Source organism: Parus major, chromosome 5 (assembly GCF_001522545.3).
Source record: "Parus major isolate Abel chromosome 5, Parus_major1.1, whole genome shotgun sequence".
Classification (NCBI taxonomy): domain Eukaryota; kingdom Metazoa; phylum Chordata; class Aves; order Passeriformes; family Paridae; genus Parus; species Parus major.
Genome location: NC_031774.1, coordinates 13,147,982 through 13,165,343, shown reverse-complemented (window position 1 = coordinate 13,165,343; position 17,362 = coordinate 13,147,982). Strand labels below are relative to the sequence as shown.

Here is a 17,362-nt window from a genome sequence, read left to right as displayed (position 1 = left end):
GTTGTACATGTTTTTGGATTTCTTTAGAGATCTTTAGAGATGATGTCAAACTTTAATTTCTGTGTCAAATTCTCTGGGCACAGCTACTTCTTCCTCAAATCTTAACCATGATTTCAACCCCCAGAGTGTAAACTGGCAAGAGTTTATTGTTGCTCTTTCTTCATGTGTAACACAGAGATCTTGTGTCACTTGGGGACTCAGGAAATGCTAAAATAGAAATTACTTTTAAATTATCTGCATGTAAACTGCTCATACTGTTTATTAAATAACTATTTGGATAACAGAGCTGAGCTTGACCAGAAGCTCAGATGAATGCTGGATTCTTTCCAATGTGGGTGTAACTTTCACATTTGAGAATACATACAGAATTTGGCTTGGGGTTTGCCTTTTAATTTTTATTCTTAACCACACTGCTGTAGTTCCAAAAGACCATATATAGGAAATAAAGTTCCATGCAGAGAATTGCTTTTTCTTTGCTCCTGTCCAACATCAAGATCAATGAAAGCAGCATGACAAAAGTAATTTTCAGGTCTATTAGTGAAGCTGTCTGTCCTAGAAATTGAATGTACTCTGTTATGTTGAAGGGAGAAGGAAATTTTTCATTTATGGGCTCATTTCCCTTAGAGGCATTTAGCCAACTTGTAGCTTTTTCATTGAAGAGTGCAGCCTGGATAAATGGGCATTATTTGTTTGCATTTCTCTTTGTAGGATGCAGCAAGTTGTGTTAGATACTCAGCAAAGCAAGGGAAAGGCATGACTAGCAATGAAAGGAGCTCCAAAAGAAACGATTTGGTGATGAATCTTTTTTGTTGAGTACTTCATGGCTACACCCCAGAGACATTTGAATCTTGGACATTGATTCAGTCTGTGCTGGGAAGTGTGTGCCAGGTGCAGATTTCTGATGCACATCACATTTTACTTTCCAGTGCTATCCCCCAGCAGAGAGGTATTTGCTCAGAGCTTTTATTTGGCTTTGGCTTAGCTGAGTCTAACTTCTACTCAAGAAAAAAAATGTGTTTGGAAAGTTTGATTTGTAGATTATTTTGGTGTACATAAAAATGATTTTTTTTGGAGCCCACTCAAATTAATGATCTGATTCTCAGAGACTGAGGCAATTTTGGTAGAGGGGGGGAAACTGTTTGGGTTTAACTCAGGGGTGAAAAATAGTAAGGCACAAACACAACAGCTGTTCAGGATGTAATGTTGAAGTCTCCTTTGGGAGGAGGGTATGGATGAATACGTGACTTAATCTAATATCTTTATCATAGTGGAGAAAAAAGCAAAAGCCGATAAGGTTGAAAAACACACTTCCTGTGATCTGTCATGTAATTCCTCTGTCATCACTAATTTAGCGTTAGATATTTAATGTTCTGTCATATTAACGGTGCGCAAAGCACTCAATACCGAGCCCCCAGAGCTCTGGAACGCGGCTCTGGCGCTCCGGGGTACCGAGGGCTGTCACGGGGCGTTCGCATCGCTCCCACCCCCGTCCCCGCCGCGCTCCTCCAGCGCCCCGCTCGGGGCCGTTCGGGGGCGGTGCCGGGGCGGGGCAGCGCCGGGGCGGGCGGAGCGCGGGGCCGGGGCCGCGGCCGGGCCGGGGCCGCCGCCGCTCCCGGCAGGTGCGGGCAGAGCCGCGGCCGCGCCGGCCCCGCCTGATGTGCGCGGAGGCGGAGGCGGCGCCCGGCTGCGCGCAGGGTCCCGCCATGGCCCTGGCGTTCTGCGGCGACGAGGGCAACTCCACCGCCTACAACGTGGACCACGGCGTGCTCAACAACGGCTGCTTCGTGGATGCGCTCAACGTGGTGCCGCACGTCTTCTTGCTCTTCATCACCTTCCCCATCCTCTTCATCGGTGGGTGTCTGCGGCTCTCCCTTCCCCTGTCCGCCTGTGCCTCTCCTATTTGTCCCCCTTTTCCTTCTGCCCCTCTGTCTCCGGTGCTCCTTTGCCGCGTCCCCCCTCCCGGCTTTGTTTCGCCGTGGGTTTCCCTCCCCCGCGCTGCCGCGCGTGTGCCGCGTTTCCCCCCGCCCGCCTGGCCTCTCCTTGCCGTGTCCCGGCCTGGCCCTGCCCCCGTGCCGCTCGGGGAGGCTGCCGTGGTGTTGGGATGCGGTGAGAGCTGCGGGATGCTCCGGCAGCTGCCTCTCCCCGGGCTGCCCCCGCCCGTCCCGCTGTCCGCCCGGGCAGCGGGGCCCAGCCCCGTCTGTCGGGGCAGCCCGCGGGGCTCCCCGCAGGTGAAAGCCCTTGCGCAGGCAGGGTTGGAACGGGTGGTGCCGGAGGACATCGCAGGATTTACCCTGCCCGTTTTGACCGGCAGCCCGGGAAGTAGAAATAAATATGCTGTTAAGGCCTGGGAAACCTGACAAGTAAGTGTTGCTTTATGAAATGTTACTCCCAACAATTACCGCGGGGTCACAGGCACCTGGCGCCCCCCCCCCACTTTAGACGTCCTGCCCCGCGGCGGTGGCTGCTGCGGTGCCTGAGGCGGCTGTGATTTGATGTCACAAGCCCTCCGGGGCCGGTAGGTGGCCCGGTGCTTCAGCGCACGGGGCTGTCACTGCTCCGGGTACCCTCCTCCAAACCTGGAGCGGCCCGCGGAGAACCACGGCACGGGTCGGAGTAACATCCGCTCCTGGCGAGTGGGAAAGGTCCGGTGAGGAAATAGCCAGCACGACTGTGAAAATGGGGTCAGCTGAAGCTGGACCTTTTTTTCTTTTCTTGCTTAGGTTTCTCTGCATTTATCTGGAATCTGTCGGTATTGCTAATTTTTCACGAGATAAAGCTTCACACCCTTTTTTCTTTTTTTTTTTTTAAAAAAAACATTTTTAAAGAATTGAAGGGAAAAGAACTAGTGTGTTTATTAAGGTGTTTGTATTTGTCAAAACGTTACTTTGTTAATCGTTTAAGCTGTGAATAGATTTGAAAAATGTTTAGTGCATGTAATTACTTGATAGTCAGTTGCTAGAAGTATCGGAATTTATGGCTATGTCCTGTCTGAATTATTGATTTTATTCTGTATGAATTGAGATAATGAGAGCACATAATATTCAAATACGTGCATGTTTAATTACACAGGTGTGTCAATGTTGGTCTGCAAGGTTGTTACATATACAGTTTTGGGTTTTTTGTAAGCAGGAGCTTTGTGTGTCACTCTTGTTAAGAAAGCTCTCTATAATTCTCTTTTCTCTTTTAGGATGGGGAAGTCAGAGTTCCAAAGTACATATACATCATAGCACATGGCTTCATTTTCCTGGCCATAATTTACGCTGGATACTGACTTTTATCCTCTTGTTTGTGCTAGTGTGTGAAATTGCAGAGGGCATAGTGTCTGATGGGTAAGTGTATGTCTGCCTTCTCCTGGTAGCACTGAGCAGTTTAAAGGTTTCAGGGTAGATATTTCCTCCCTGAGTTCTTATCTAAACCATATTCCTTGTGGTTATGAACATACAATCTGTTTTCTTCCTGATTAACCTACCAACCTTGAATCAGAAATTCCACAGACCTTGCCAAGTGATGTACACATGCACAACTGACCTTAATAATTTTCAGTTCAGCTTAATGATGCTATCTTTCCAAAGAGTAATCATAGATAAATCCTAACGATTCAAGCAAATGGTGACATTTTCATGATACATTTTATGTCCAAGTCCCACAGCCCTTACTTAGGAGGAATTCCCATGTGCACAGTAGGTCACACCATTCACCCCAAACTGAGTTATTTTCATCTAAATGAAAGAAATAAATCTGCTGGTGAAAGAAATTAATCTGCTGGGCCTTATGTCAGCCCTCGCAGAGTCTCTTCTGATGATTGTGCACTATGTCTCCTATGTTACCTGGAGCAGAGCAGCTCATATTATGTGAGCATGAGCCATCATCTGTTATTCAGCTTTAGGATGTCACTAAACAGAAATCTGTGGAAAAAAATTATTCCAAGTGAAACAAGTGATACAGGAAAGTGATTTATTATGAAAAAAACTAATTATATAACAATGAATATGATCTCTTACTATGAAGAGAGGCATGATTTTTCATAACAATTATGAGTTTGAACCCAAGGATTATGAAATAGAAGCTCCTCATTAAATAGAACAAATCCTCCCTGATTAGCCATCCATGTAACGAGTATCCACCAACCAGTGTGAAATGCACTGCAGACTTCTGGTGTAGAAAATGATATCATCATTATTATTTTAACTTCTCTTAAACATATATAAATAGGATGTTTCTTGGTGCTGATTTTTTCTCTTGCTTATTCAGAGTTATCAGGGTGTGGGATGCTCAGAGCGAAATCTCCTACTTTGAGTTTTCTCCTTTATTTTTCTGGTTAGCAATGCCTCTTATTACATTTATTTGCTATTTAACTTGACTCAGAACACTGCTGTTAAGTAATAGGTGTCACCTGATGAGAATCAAAGCTTGGAGCTCTGCTGGGGGAGTGCCAACCCACAGTCGTGCTTCCCAAGCACTCAGCAGGCTGGCAAGGGCTCCAGTGAATAGAAGAGAGTTTTGAGACTGATCAGCTTTCTAAGAACCAAAATGGATCATGGTGGTGAGTTCTTTTGACAGCAACTGGGTGCTAAAGGCTTTAGCATCTCAGCAATAGAAGTGGCCTATTGGAGGTGCAGTTATATAGGGGAATTCCAGCAACTGTGAAATAAACAGATTTTAAAAAACCTCCCACTGCTGCAGTGTTACCTACTGAAGCTTCGGCTGTCTGAAGAAATCTGTTCTTGTTGGCTTTTTTTGTCCTTGCTGAGAATTCAGCCCTGGTGTACAAAACCTCCTGGCATTACTGGGAATTTCAGAGAATCTTTTCTCATTTTGCTGTGTTGACATCCACCTATTGTCAGCAAGAGAAAGTCAGTGTTCATGACACGTGAGCATGGCTTCAGCTCACATGTCATGAGCACTGACTGAAGTTCACCACAATCTTCACTGAGGGAAGGCTCTCCTTTCTAGAGCAGAGATGCAGGAAAAGGTTGTCGTGAGCTCATGTGGTTCTGCTAGACATTTGGAATGTTCTGCTCTCAGAAATGTGATGTCCTGTGATGATCTTTCATCTCCTTCCCGGCACAGCTCTTCTTGTCTCTCCAAACTCCACAAAAGTAGTGTTTGATGCAGCAAGAAGAAATCCATTCAGAGGACAAGGTGTGAATTTTCCTGAATGTTTGTGTCCTGAAGTCATCCTGGTGCCTTTTCTAGTGAAACTGGCTGGGAAACAGAGGAAAGTGTAGCCTATGATACCATAGAGCATTACATGCTTTTTTTGAAAGAAATAAAAGGGGAGAGGGAAGGAAGAGAAAATAAGTAGGAGGGGAAAACATATTTCTCTTGAATGCTTCACAAACCAACAGCTTGCCCAACAATTCCAATATTCCCAAAGGGCTGTATTTGGCAGGACCCCTTCTGCTGCTACATAGAGCAAAGCATCAGCATGGTTTTCCTTTATAGGACAAAACAGAAGGGTGTATGATTCTGTTAAAGGTCTGGGTTTTTTTGTTTCCAGTCACTGAAGACAGATTCACTGTAAGTAATTCCCGTGCTTTGGTGCTGTTCCTTATTTTAAACTGAAAAAAATGAAACACTTCCAGAAAATGCTTCTGTAGAAAATATTGAACTGTGCTGTCAGTTGGTCTTATATGCATATTTTGATGGACAGTTCCCAAACTAGTTTAGCTTAAATTAACTTTTCTCATTTTGGAGATGAGATGCTTGTCCTAATTTAGACAGTGTTCCAATTGGTTTTGGTAGGAAATAGGGAGTATACACCTTTCATTTTCAGCACAAGGGAAGAATTTGAAATCCAACTGTGTGATTTAGGAGCAAAAGTTCAATTAAAACTTGGAGGGGTTTGCATCCATAACTCATTCTAGAAAATCTTACATCAGAGCTGGGAACAGGATACAGTTCATGAATTAAGATGGAAGCATTTAAATAGCTGATAGGTTTGACTTTAACAGATTTTTTTTTGCTTTAAAGGGTTTCTGAATCCCGCCACTTACACCTGTACATGCCGGCTGGAATGGCATTCCTGGCAGCCATCACATCGGTTGTCTATTACCACAATATTGAAACATCCAATTTCCCCAAACTGTTGATAGGTATGTCTCAAAATCTATGCACTTGGAAGTGTGGCTGTGGTGCTGTGTGTCTGCTTCCTCCGTGACAGGTCACTGCGGTCCTGTGTGATCAAAGCTACCCCTCTAGGTATACTCAGACATTTAATTATTTTTAATGCATTTATCTTCTAATAATAGTCTGTGTAGTGTTCTCGGGGATTCAGTGAGCCAAAGACTTCTCTAGGAAAAACTGCTACTGTGGGAAAAGTAGCGTGGGAAATCATTAACTCTAAATCCAAACCCCTTGCATGTCAGCCTGTTGTGTGTAAGTGTGATGTAAGAGTGAAGAAATCTTTGTGTGAGTGGTCTGTTGAAATATGCACAGAGTTAAGGAATGACATCCCTGACTTTTAGTCATGGATATATTACTTTGTCTACTTGTTCTTGCTTCATGTTTCTAAAACTCCCTCTGAAAACTGCTTTTAGGCCTTTTGAATGAAAAATGCTATGAACTACCTAATCTACTCGGTATTTTGCAGGATTGCGAATAAACTGTAGCTATAGAAAATCCATTGCTGCTGACAGTCATGCAGTTGTTGATGTGTTCTCATCTGTTTAAGTAGGCTGCAGGCTGGGAATGTCTACATGCTTAGTCACATTCTGTTACCTGTTATTTCTTTGGTGATCCTGGCTCATCAAATTTTGTTTGAGCTGGATTTTTGTATCAATAGATCCTGCTAGTGCCACTGTAGCTCTGTGTATCAAAGTTTTGTTCTAGTTTTTGTCAGGTGGGGAAAAGTCAGTAATAACTAGATTTAAGGAAGTTTTTAAGTACTGAATGTTTTTTTGAACTACATGTTGGGGTGAGAATCCTGTTCTGCAGATCTGTTCAGGCTGTAACTCCTGAAAAAAAAATTGTTCTCCAAAGATTTAGATTTGTATCCAGGCTTAGCAACCTTTATGTCTTCTCATTTGGGACTGCTTTTCTTCTTGTACCTTTCTTTTAAGTAGGATCTTTTTTATCCTTTATGAACAGGTGAGGTCATTAATTGCTTTTTAAGTAAGTAAACCCAGTCTTTTTAATGCCTTCTCACAGGAAGGCATTATGCCTCAGGAAGCATTGCTGGCTGTTAGAGTTGCCTGTAAAGCAAGCAGTGATTTTTGTGGTTTTGTTTTTTTGGTTGTTTTGTTGTTTGAGCTTTTTGTTGTTATTTCAGATGTATAATGCAGTGTTAAATAATTTAGTGTCACTACCACATTCCTGCTGTTAAGTCTTTGAGAAGGGTAGCACAAAGTTACAGCTGGTAGTTGATTACCCATTTTTGCATAATTTGTGCTCAGTAGAGATTTCCTTTTTATGATAATGTTTTTCAGTGTTTAGAGTGCTGATGCTGGATAAACTTTGGATAATACTTGAATACTAAAAAGTACCAACAATACCAACACTTACTTATTATGGATGAATTTTAATTTTGCAAGTATTTCCAAGGAATAGACTCCCTCAGAAAACCTGGTCTTATTAGCTCTTAGGCAAAAAAGAAAATTAGACCATCACAGTCTTTCCCACTTAGTTTGTCTGAATTGAATTTTAGTCCAAAGTCTTCACAAGCAGATGGTCTTTGATTTTTTTTTTTATTTTATTTTATTTTTGTCCTAGGACAGACATTTCTGGAAGTCTCTATCCTTTGTTCTTAACTGCACAAACTGTGAGGATTCTCATATTTTAATCTTACTTGCAACTACTCTGTATTGACATCTGGGACAAAGCAATGAGCACTTCATGCAAACGAGCCCAGTATGGATAGTTAAATTATACCTTTACTCAGCTGTCAACCCACTAGAGTGCAGTGTGGCCATGAAGCAGCTTTGCTTTAGAGCCTCATTTTATGAGGTAAATGAGAACCAGGAGGGAAAGCTAAAGTTGGTGATAAACTTTTTGCTGGATGTATGGGAAACAGGGCTTGTGTAAAAGAGGTCTGTTGCACACACAACAGAGCAAAGCAGAAGAGCTGATGTGACATCTTGTTGCTTCTGAGCATCAGTGAATTTCCAGCAAACTGCAGGGCATCATCTGCCTCAGCTGCAGGATGAATGCTCACAGCTGCAGAGAGTTGGTAGCTGTTTAAAGCAAAGACTAACAGAGCCTTATCCAAAACCTATTAATCCCAGCAGGGGAACTCTCACTGATGCAGAGCAGTGGACCCTTAAAGATCTGTTCATTAATTCTGAACAGGGTGAAATTTTCAAATCCTGTGAAATTTTGAGACGTGTTCTTTTTTTAAATATCCTTTTTATGCTGTGCCTTAAAGAAACCAAATCCATTTGTAGCTCTTCATAAACAAGTAAGAAGCAGATACCATGACAGACATGGGGATTAGTGTGTTTCCTTGGGTATGTGAAAGGACTCAAAGCTCCTCTACTGATCCTGACCCTGCCTTTCAGCTTTAGCCCAGGCACTTGGCTATTTTGAAGTAGTCATTCTTAGTATTTCTTATAAAAAAAGAAGTTGACAAGGTTTGGAATATTTATTCACTGAAGCTAATGATTGAGTTAGTGAATGCAGTTGAGGGTCCCAACTGTTGGAACACTTAGATATGGTCTGAATTTGTTCTTCTTAGTATGAGTTTGATCTGTAATTATATTTCAACAAATATACGTGTTCCATGTGGTACTGTTTACCAGGGCACTCTCATAATAATGCTAATTTTGATGCTCTTTGCACCACATGGTTGCATTACATTTACATTGCAGTACAGTTAAGCAGGACTCATTTTAGAATAGTTTTCATACTGGATTGGAAAATCTGCTGCTTTCTTGATTGTTTAAAATACACAACTGAATGGAAGCATCTGATTCCACATTTTTTAAGTTAGTTTATTTGTTTGAAAGTAAATAAACCTCAAAAATTAATAATAGGAGAAAAATATGAAATAACAACAGGACTTTGAGGTTTTAATCTGAAATGGGTGGTAGTGTGGGAACATATTAATTTTTTTATTTAAAAAAATTGTCTTTTTAAACTAATCTTAATTATATGACTGTCTTATTACTATTAGACTGGGATCTATTTTTCTTATTAAAAATTTTTGTCCCTTTGCACTGTAATTGTTTCCCTTGGAATTAGTTTATTCTCTAAAATGCAAGTTCCTGCATAAAAATATTGCTTATTCTCTCCAAACAGGCACAGGTTAACTAATAAATCCCATCCAGTTAAATGTGTTGCTTTTTAGATTGGCCTTAATTCAATAAAAGTGTAGAAGAGTTGGAGTTGTGCATTGCCTTATTTTTCAGAGGTGTGTGGCGCAGGCAAGAATCTACACCCCAGTGTTGTGGGTTGAGTTATCTTACATGGCCCAAGAAAAAGGACGGTCATTTAGGCATCTAGAATAGATCTAAAGCAATGCAGTAAATATAAGCATGCCTCTGTGGTCTGATCACTTTGCAGTTCAGTCCAGTGGATGTTCTCAGAGATAATTTCTAAAAACTTTCAGCCAAAATGTACTCGCCAGCCAGATGATAAAAGCATCATCTATAAAGAATAGACCCACGACTGGATTTTCCAAGGAGCCTTGAGTGGCCTGTGATCATTCTCCAGATCAGATTAGACACACTTGTATTCAAAAGTGACAAACCAAGTAAATTCAAATGCTTCTAAGGAAGTGTGACAGCAAGTGGCCGTTTATCACCTAAGCATGTTGTTTGGCAGTTTTTAATACTGCTAAGATAAAAGATAAATTAATGTTATAACAATAATAATAAAAGGTCATATAGACCCTTGTTTAAACCCCAAATAGGAGAATGGCTCTGCTAGTTCTTATTTATAATTTCAAGACATGCATAAATGCCTGTTTGCTTGGTAATTTTTTTGGAAGTCCTCTACTGGTGGATATTTTCAGTGCTCAGTGTTTAAGTCCCTTTCATTCTAAAAGGGATGTGTTCTCTGCCTGTTAGAGGAATGAGACAAAACAACAATTAACAAATAAAGGTGGTTAAGAGTAGAACAGCATGGAATGTAATTCTTGGATGAAGTGAGACTTTATAGTCGGAAGCACTGTAAATAGGGAGGAATAGTGCCTCAGAGGAAGGAAGCAGTCTGATACAGGATGAGAAGCAATCTAAGTTGGGAAGATGGTAGGAAGCCTCACATAAAAAAGCTAAAGTTGTATCAGAGAAATTTGGTAAGTATATCTTTTAAACCCTCTCCACAACTGCATTGGCCACTGAAGTGCAGTGCACAAATGCCTGACCACTCAGTGTTTTCCTCTTATGAACTGGCCTCTTAGTTTTAGAGGAAGAGAGGCTCCCTTGGCAAATGTCCTAATGCACTGTGTTCCTTATTGTTCCATTCGCTGTCCTCATTTAAAGGAGAGGTTTTAACTTCATTTCTGGCAGTCCCAAATCTCACACGGATTCTCTGCATTGAATTTAGCTTTGCTTGGAAAGGGGTAGCCCCAGAGTACATCTCCAGGGTGCTTTCTGGTGCCTCAGGGTAGCTGGAACACCACCAATTCTTTGAAATTTATGCAGCTTCCTTCTGATTATCCATATTTAAGCTAGACTTACAGTTGCTGATGCCTTGGTGGAAGTCTTTCTCTGGTGTTCCAGCAAGACACGTGCAAAACACATCCAAGCTTTTCTTGGCAGTTAGAGCTCATTCCATCTGTTGCACCATGGCAGATACAGCAGCAATTGAAGATTTATTTTAAAAAATATAACCCTTGGAGGCATTTCCTTAAGAACAGGGAACAGGAGCTGCCTTATGGTGTGGTGAGTGGTATGGAGAGTGCTTCCAAGTCACCAGAGCTTATCACAGGGATTATTTATCTGTGGCTTGTTGTAGCATGAACACCTTGAGACAATAGGTTTTGTAGAACACTAAAAAGTGTCAGTTTTATTCCATGAATTCCAGAATATCCTTCCCTGATGTGACTGTTTGAGCTACATTGTGAATTACATATGGAATTTGTGTTGAATGATAGTGCAGCAGAAGTTTGGACAAAGTATTTTGATATCTGTTCCTGACACATCCCAGAGATCCACACAGAATTTTCCTCCAAGCTACATTCATAGCAGTATTGTGGCATTAACCAAATCTGAAGATGATTATTCACAGGCACCTTCACTTTTGGAGCAACAACTTCCCTTCAGCTGATTATGTGGACACATGTCTACAACAGATGAAACTTCCTTCTGCAGACTTCAATTTGTAAAACTTTTGAAATATCACTAAATCTAATAGAAAAGGCATTTAGAACTAACATTATCTTAATATTTTAATGTTTGCTGTATTAAATTAGGCTTCTGTCTGACATGAGAAAGGCCACTCTCTGGTTTTATGCACTTTGTTGGATTCTTCCTTAATTATATTTTACAATGCCATTATATATTTTTGCAACTGTGGAGCTGGTTAATTTGTTTGTTTTTTCTCTACAGCATTGCTGTTCTACTGGACTTTAGCTTTCATAACTAAAACCATCAAATTTGTGAAGTTCTGTGATAATGGGGTTGGATTTTCTCAGCTTCGATTTTGCCTCACAGGACTCTTGGTTGTTCTTTATGGAATGCTACTAGCTGTAGAAATCAATGTCATTAGGGTGAGGGTAAGTAACTATGATAGAAGTCTCCTTCTGTGGTTTTTATTTGTTGTTTTTTGGGTTATTTGTCTTTTTTTATTCCCTTTTCTAGGTACTTCCTGTAAAATGCATTACTAAAGGAGAAAGAAAAATACAGCTAGAAATAGAAATCTATTTGACAATCAAAGGTTAATACTATTTTACTAGGCCAGATGAATCTGTAATTTAAAAAAATGCCAGATTCTGTTGCTGTTAATTTAAGATCAATTTCATCTGTTTGAGTTTGCTGTAAATTTTTAAGTTATTCTGTTTCAGTCATGACAGCCAAGTATTTCTCATGCAAGAGAAGACTGGTAGAATCTTAGACACACTGATAATTCCAGGAGACAATTACAATAAGTGATTTATTTGGGCTACTGGGGTTCCTCCAAGCTGTATTTTTTTTCCCTCTGCAGTGTCTGCAGTCATAATCTAAACTGAGACTTTGGAGACGGCTGGATACATAAATGCCAAAGTTCCCTTCAGCTGCCACTCACCAACTGTGCACAAATTAAATTTAGGAGGGAAAGAGATATTCCCATGTAAATTTTCTTGCTGCAGCACCAGTAGCTCCATGTTCTGAGCCAACAAATGTGAAGAAATGTGGTGTGGGAGATGAACCCAGTGATAACCTCAGGGCTGTGCCTAAGCTCCCATGTCTCATGTTGTGCTGCCTGGAACTCAAAGCAATGCTGGGGCTGTAGTGTTTAAATAATTGAGGGGGTCGGTCTCTTCTGACATGTCTCGACTGAAAGGATAAGAGGAAATGGCCTTAAGTTGTACCGTGGAGATTCAGATTAGTTTTTCACTGAAACAGGGGGCAGGAACTGGAATAAGTTGCCCAAGGAGGTGACGGAGTTGCCACTTCTGAAAGTGTTCCAGAGGTGTCTGGAGATATGGTGTAGGGATGATTATGGTGGTTCTGGTTTGGTGGTTGAACTGGATGATCTTGAAGGTCTCTTCCAACCATGATGATTCTGATTCTGTAAGGTGGGGTTTTTTTCCTACAAGTATACAAATTTTTGCACCATAAGCAGTCATAGTGAATGATAATTATTTATTTCTAGACTGGATGCCTCTGATTATCCTCAGTACCTGGGGAAACCAATTGCTGTATTGGTTATACTTAAATGTCTTTTAAGAAACTGTTTCATTCATTTTCTGCAATGTCCTTATATATTCTTTGTGCACTGGTATTTTCTGCACATTTGCCATGATTCTGCTGGCATTTTTCTGTATTTCAGAGGTATGTTTTCTTCAAAACTCCTAAAGAAGTTAAACCTCCTGAGGATCTCCAGGATCTTGGTGTCCGATTCTTGCAGCCCTTTGTGAATCTGTTATCCAAAGGAACATACTGGTGGATGAACACATTCATCAAGACTGCCCATAAGAAACCAATAGATTTGAAAACCATAGGCAAGCTTCCCATTGCTATGAGAGCTTTGACCAATTACATTCTCCTTAATGAGGCCTTTGAGGCACAGAAGGTATGCAAAGCATGGAATTATGTCTGCCTACTTACTCAGAGTTTGTGTTTTTCATTACTTTTTATCATATAAGCATGACACAAAGCGATATAAACAAATAAGATGCAAATGAAGTATTCGTTGGCATAGCAGTCCATATACCGAGAGACCACATTCTCAGTTTTACCTTGTACAAATAATGAACTTTCTCTAATCAAACATGCATGTCAAACCTGTTACTGGTTAAATGGGTGTAAAATTGGCACGGCCTCCATTTTCATGGGGAAAGGAATCGTGGACTGTGTTCACTGAACACCATTATTCCCCCTAATAAGACCCCAGAAACATTCAGTTATACAGTCAGTATTAATTAGGCCTTGCAGGGCTATTTTTTTTCCATGTTATTTCAGTTATAGCTTGTCCATAGGAGAGTTCAGGACTGAAACAACCTCAGCTCAAATTAATTTTCACTCCTCAGGGGGAGCTGAGGTTATACAGGATTTTAAGAGAACTTGTTTGCATCCTGCCTAAGAAGTGTATGCTTCCAATCTCTGTGTTCACCATAGAACAAAAACTGGTCACTTCCCTCCCTCTTTTATTTTTTTTCCTTCCTCAGTAGGCCACAAACAACACACTTACTCAATTCCTACTAATGGTAGGAAAGAAATCATGATTCTTTTTGTGGAGGAAAGTGCAAATTATTGCTTTGTTCTGACTCTGTAAAATGAAACAGTAGCTGTAGTTCCTCTGCTTTCTACCTGAGAGATTACAAATTATCATAAATTAATTAAAGCAATAATAAAAATACCACTGATTTATCAGACCTGAGGTTAATGTATAACATAATTCTTACTAATTTTAATTTAATATTGACCAGAACAAAAGATCATCATCTCCCCAAGGATCCAGATCCATTTGGCGTGCTCTCTGCTGTGCTTTCGGAAGACCCTTACTTCTCAGCAGCACATTCCGTATTCTGGCTGACTTGCTTGGATTCGCTGGGCCACTCTGCATCTCTGGGATTGTTCACAACGTTGGAAAAGGAAATAACACCATCCGCCCACAGGTACTGTCAAAATGTCATCAAAAGAGAGGAGTGGAAGAAGTGATGCTGTGGCTCTGTTTTGTTTGTCCTCAGCAAGGAAAGAGACTCTGCACTGTATTTGTGAATGCTGGAAGTGCCATTGTGAATGTACTGCCTGAAACCCACTTGTACACTGTGATGGAGTGTGTCCAGTGCAGGGCAACAAAGGTGATTAAGGGACTGGAGCATCTCTTGCAAGGACAGGCTGAGGGAGCTGAACCTGTTCAGGCTCAAGAAGTGACTGGGATGGGACCTCATCAAATTATACAAATATCCAAAGGGAGGGTCTCAAGAGGATGGAGCCAGGATCTGCTTGGTGCTGCCAAGCAATAGGACAAGAGGCAATGGGCAGAAACTGATGCACAGGAAGTTCCACCTGAACATGAGGAAAAACTTCCAAGTGTGGGCGACTGAGCACTGGAACAGGTTGCCCAGAGAGCTTGTGGAGTCGCCCTTGCAAGAGATAACTCAAGACCAGTTGGAATGCAATCCTGTGCCATGTGCTCTGGGATGACCCTACTTGAGCAGGGAGGTTGGATTAGATGACCTCCAGTGGTCCCTTCCAACCTGATCCATTCTGTGATTCTTTTGGGGGCAAAATACGTGAGCCATGCATGTAGCCAGCCTTGCATTCTGGAAAATAACCTCATTTGAGAGAACCAGAAGTGAAGTGAAGCATATCCAGAATCCCATCAATATCATAAGGAATTTAGGTTCAGTCTTGAGTAAAGATTGAATCAACTATGTGATCGAGTGTTTATCAGAAAGGAAAAGTGTGTTTTTAATAGACTTGCCTTTTCATTTCCAAAAATGAGGGGTGCCTAAGAGGACTGACCCAGAGTTCTGTCATCATCATGAAATGCCAAGTAATTTAACTGTGACCAAGAATTCCCTCTAGTGTCTTTGGGCAGGATAGTTTTGAAAGATCAACTGAAACATACTTTTGAAGGATGCTATTTAAATGAATGCTGTCCAAGAGGAAGCAGATATATTTCTTGATTAACTTAAAATGAAAATGTAACTCAGAAAGCATCTTCTCATTATAAGGTGAGGTCACTCAGGCTGGATTTCTGCAAGATAGATCAGTTTATTTCTGCAGCTCAGTGTCTGATATAAGACTATTTCTAAAGTCTGTTGACACTAATGGAAATATACCCATTAGTTCAAGTACATTTTGGATTAGGTCCACTGTAAATATTGAAGTCCATCAGCTGCAGTGCAGAAAATTTAACAAAGGCCTCAGGCTAAAATTAACTGTTTGTCTGTTTTGCAATCCTTATCATAATATTTGGAAGCTTTATTATAGCAAGTTTTATTATAGTTTAATGGAAACCAGTTAACGCAGGAAATGAAAAAATTGAAACTATAGGACTATAATGCAGGAAAGTACTGTGGAAGGTCTTGAGCTCTGCTTTTCAATAATTTGTTTGGGACACTGTTTCAGCTGAAATTGTGATTTGATATAATTTACAGATTGTCCTATTTAATTTTCCTATTTAAATTTTCCTATAAAAGTGTCAGTTAGTGTGTCTCTGGAAAAAAGAAAAGTTTGTGTCTGGTCAGGCTCTAAGCAGAGCTCCATCCAGCCTGGTATTCTCACTCACTAGCTAAGCAGTAACCCAACTGTTGCTGTTGACACCAGTTTGGGATCAGCTAACAGCAATATTCACTGATGGTGGTAGTCCATGAGTGACACTTAAGGATGTATTTTAGCTTTGCTAAAATGTCTCCAAAAGGCTTTTCCTTATGTTTTGACATTGTTTTTTCTGGTAAGGGTCTAGCTACATTTATGTTTGAAATTTGCATTTGCTGGGTTAGATGAAATATCTTTCTAATGAAGGGTTTCTATTCAAATTATCTGGAGGCTGTCTGGGATGTTCAGGAGCGTACCCATGTGTGTTCACATACCTAACCAACTTGGTCTATTTTGGAAAGAAATACACCAGCTCTACTGCTAGGAGTGTTCCCATTTGCGTCTTAAATAGTTTAGATTAAGATGTTGTAATGAGTCAACTGCATCTTTCAAACAAATGCTCTTTGTGAAACTGAAGGCAAAGAGAATAATTGCTCTGTTCCTCAGGTCCTTTGTGACAGATATAACCCACTGTGGAGCTGTAACTCAGATCACATGGGTGTCACAGGCAGTATTAACTGCTCTAGTTAGTGCTGTAGTTAGAGCACGACAGCATCTTAAATTCTGTCGTGCTCTTCATGTTTATTTATAACTCCAGTATCAATATTTATGGCCATCCCAGAATGTTCCTATGACACGGATTTCTCTAAGTGTTAATCATTTTACACTGAAGAAGAGACTGACAGAATGATAACCTTTATAGTTTGCTGGTAGCATCTTCCACATTGCAACGTTAGGATTAGCAGTTCCAGTATTAGGAGTAGCTGCTGACATAACACATGCAGAGATGCAGCAAATTCATTATTTAAAAAGCTCTAGAAGTCACAGGGCCCAGTATTGACATTAAGATTGCGTGAGTCTAGAGTCTGTGCATTTAAATATCAACTTTTTGCTCAACCTTTTACTTGTTAGAGAAATTTTTAAGAATTGGTGTTACTCTGAGGTTGTCAGGAAGGTGGAACACTGGATATTCCCAAAGCTATTTCTGAAAATAAAACCTCTAATTATTTCCATCAATTTCTTGAACAAGGTTATTTGCCTTATATGTGAAAGGTTCAGGAAGTGTTCAGGTATTTCTGTGTTTCCTACAGGCTGACGTGTGTGTAGACACCTATTGTAGCTTAAACACAGGTATGCTCAGTAAGCCATAATGGCCTCATAATGCCTCTGAAATTTGGCAAACATCTTGATGCTATCATCAAGTGTGTGCTCTTTATGTTTGTGTTTGTCCTCCTTTTCCCTCAAGGGAGTATTAAAAGAAAGGATGAGAATATTCATCTCACTTTCCCTCCTTGTCTATTATATAATGTTTTGATGGGAATGAGTGCTGCACCAGAATTTTGCTGCTAGACAAGCATGATTTGGCAAACATGGTTGTGGAAAACAAATGTATTCTTTTACATACAGTAAAAAGTAGTATTATCTGCAGAGATGAGCAGTACTGGCCAGATGTGCATGGAGGACAGCACTGAAAACCTGAACTTGTAAGACTGTAAATAATCTGGGAGAGAAAC

At 40.7% G+C, this 17,362-nt stretch overlaps 1 protein-coding gene across 3 annotated transcripts in view; it reads left to right on the top strand.

The window, feature by feature from the left end:
- The first annotated feature begins 1,604 nt into the window (after positions 1-1,604).
- The window catches only part of ABCC8 (ATP binding cassette subfamily C member 8), a 73,005-nt gene continuing 57,247 nt past the window's right edge, over positions 1,605-17,362 (top strand). For all 3 annotated transcript variants that reach the window (XM_015631483.1, XM_015631488.2, XM_015631485.1), the window contains exons 1-6: positions 1,605-1,851; positions 3,188-3,329; positions 5,974-6,095; positions 11,487-11,653; positions 12,910-13,152; positions 14,009-14,197. In XM_015631483.1, the coding sequence (XP_015486969.1) occupies positions 1,656-1,851; positions 3,188-3,329; positions 5,974-6,095; positions 11,487-11,653; positions 12,910-13,152; positions 14,009-14,197 (1,059 nt within the window). In that variant the 5' untranslated portion in view covers positions 1,605-1,655. The remainder of the gene's footprint in view (positions 1,852-3,187; positions 3,330-5,973; positions 6,096-11,486; positions 11,654-12,909; positions 13,153-14,008; positions 14,198-17,362) is intronic.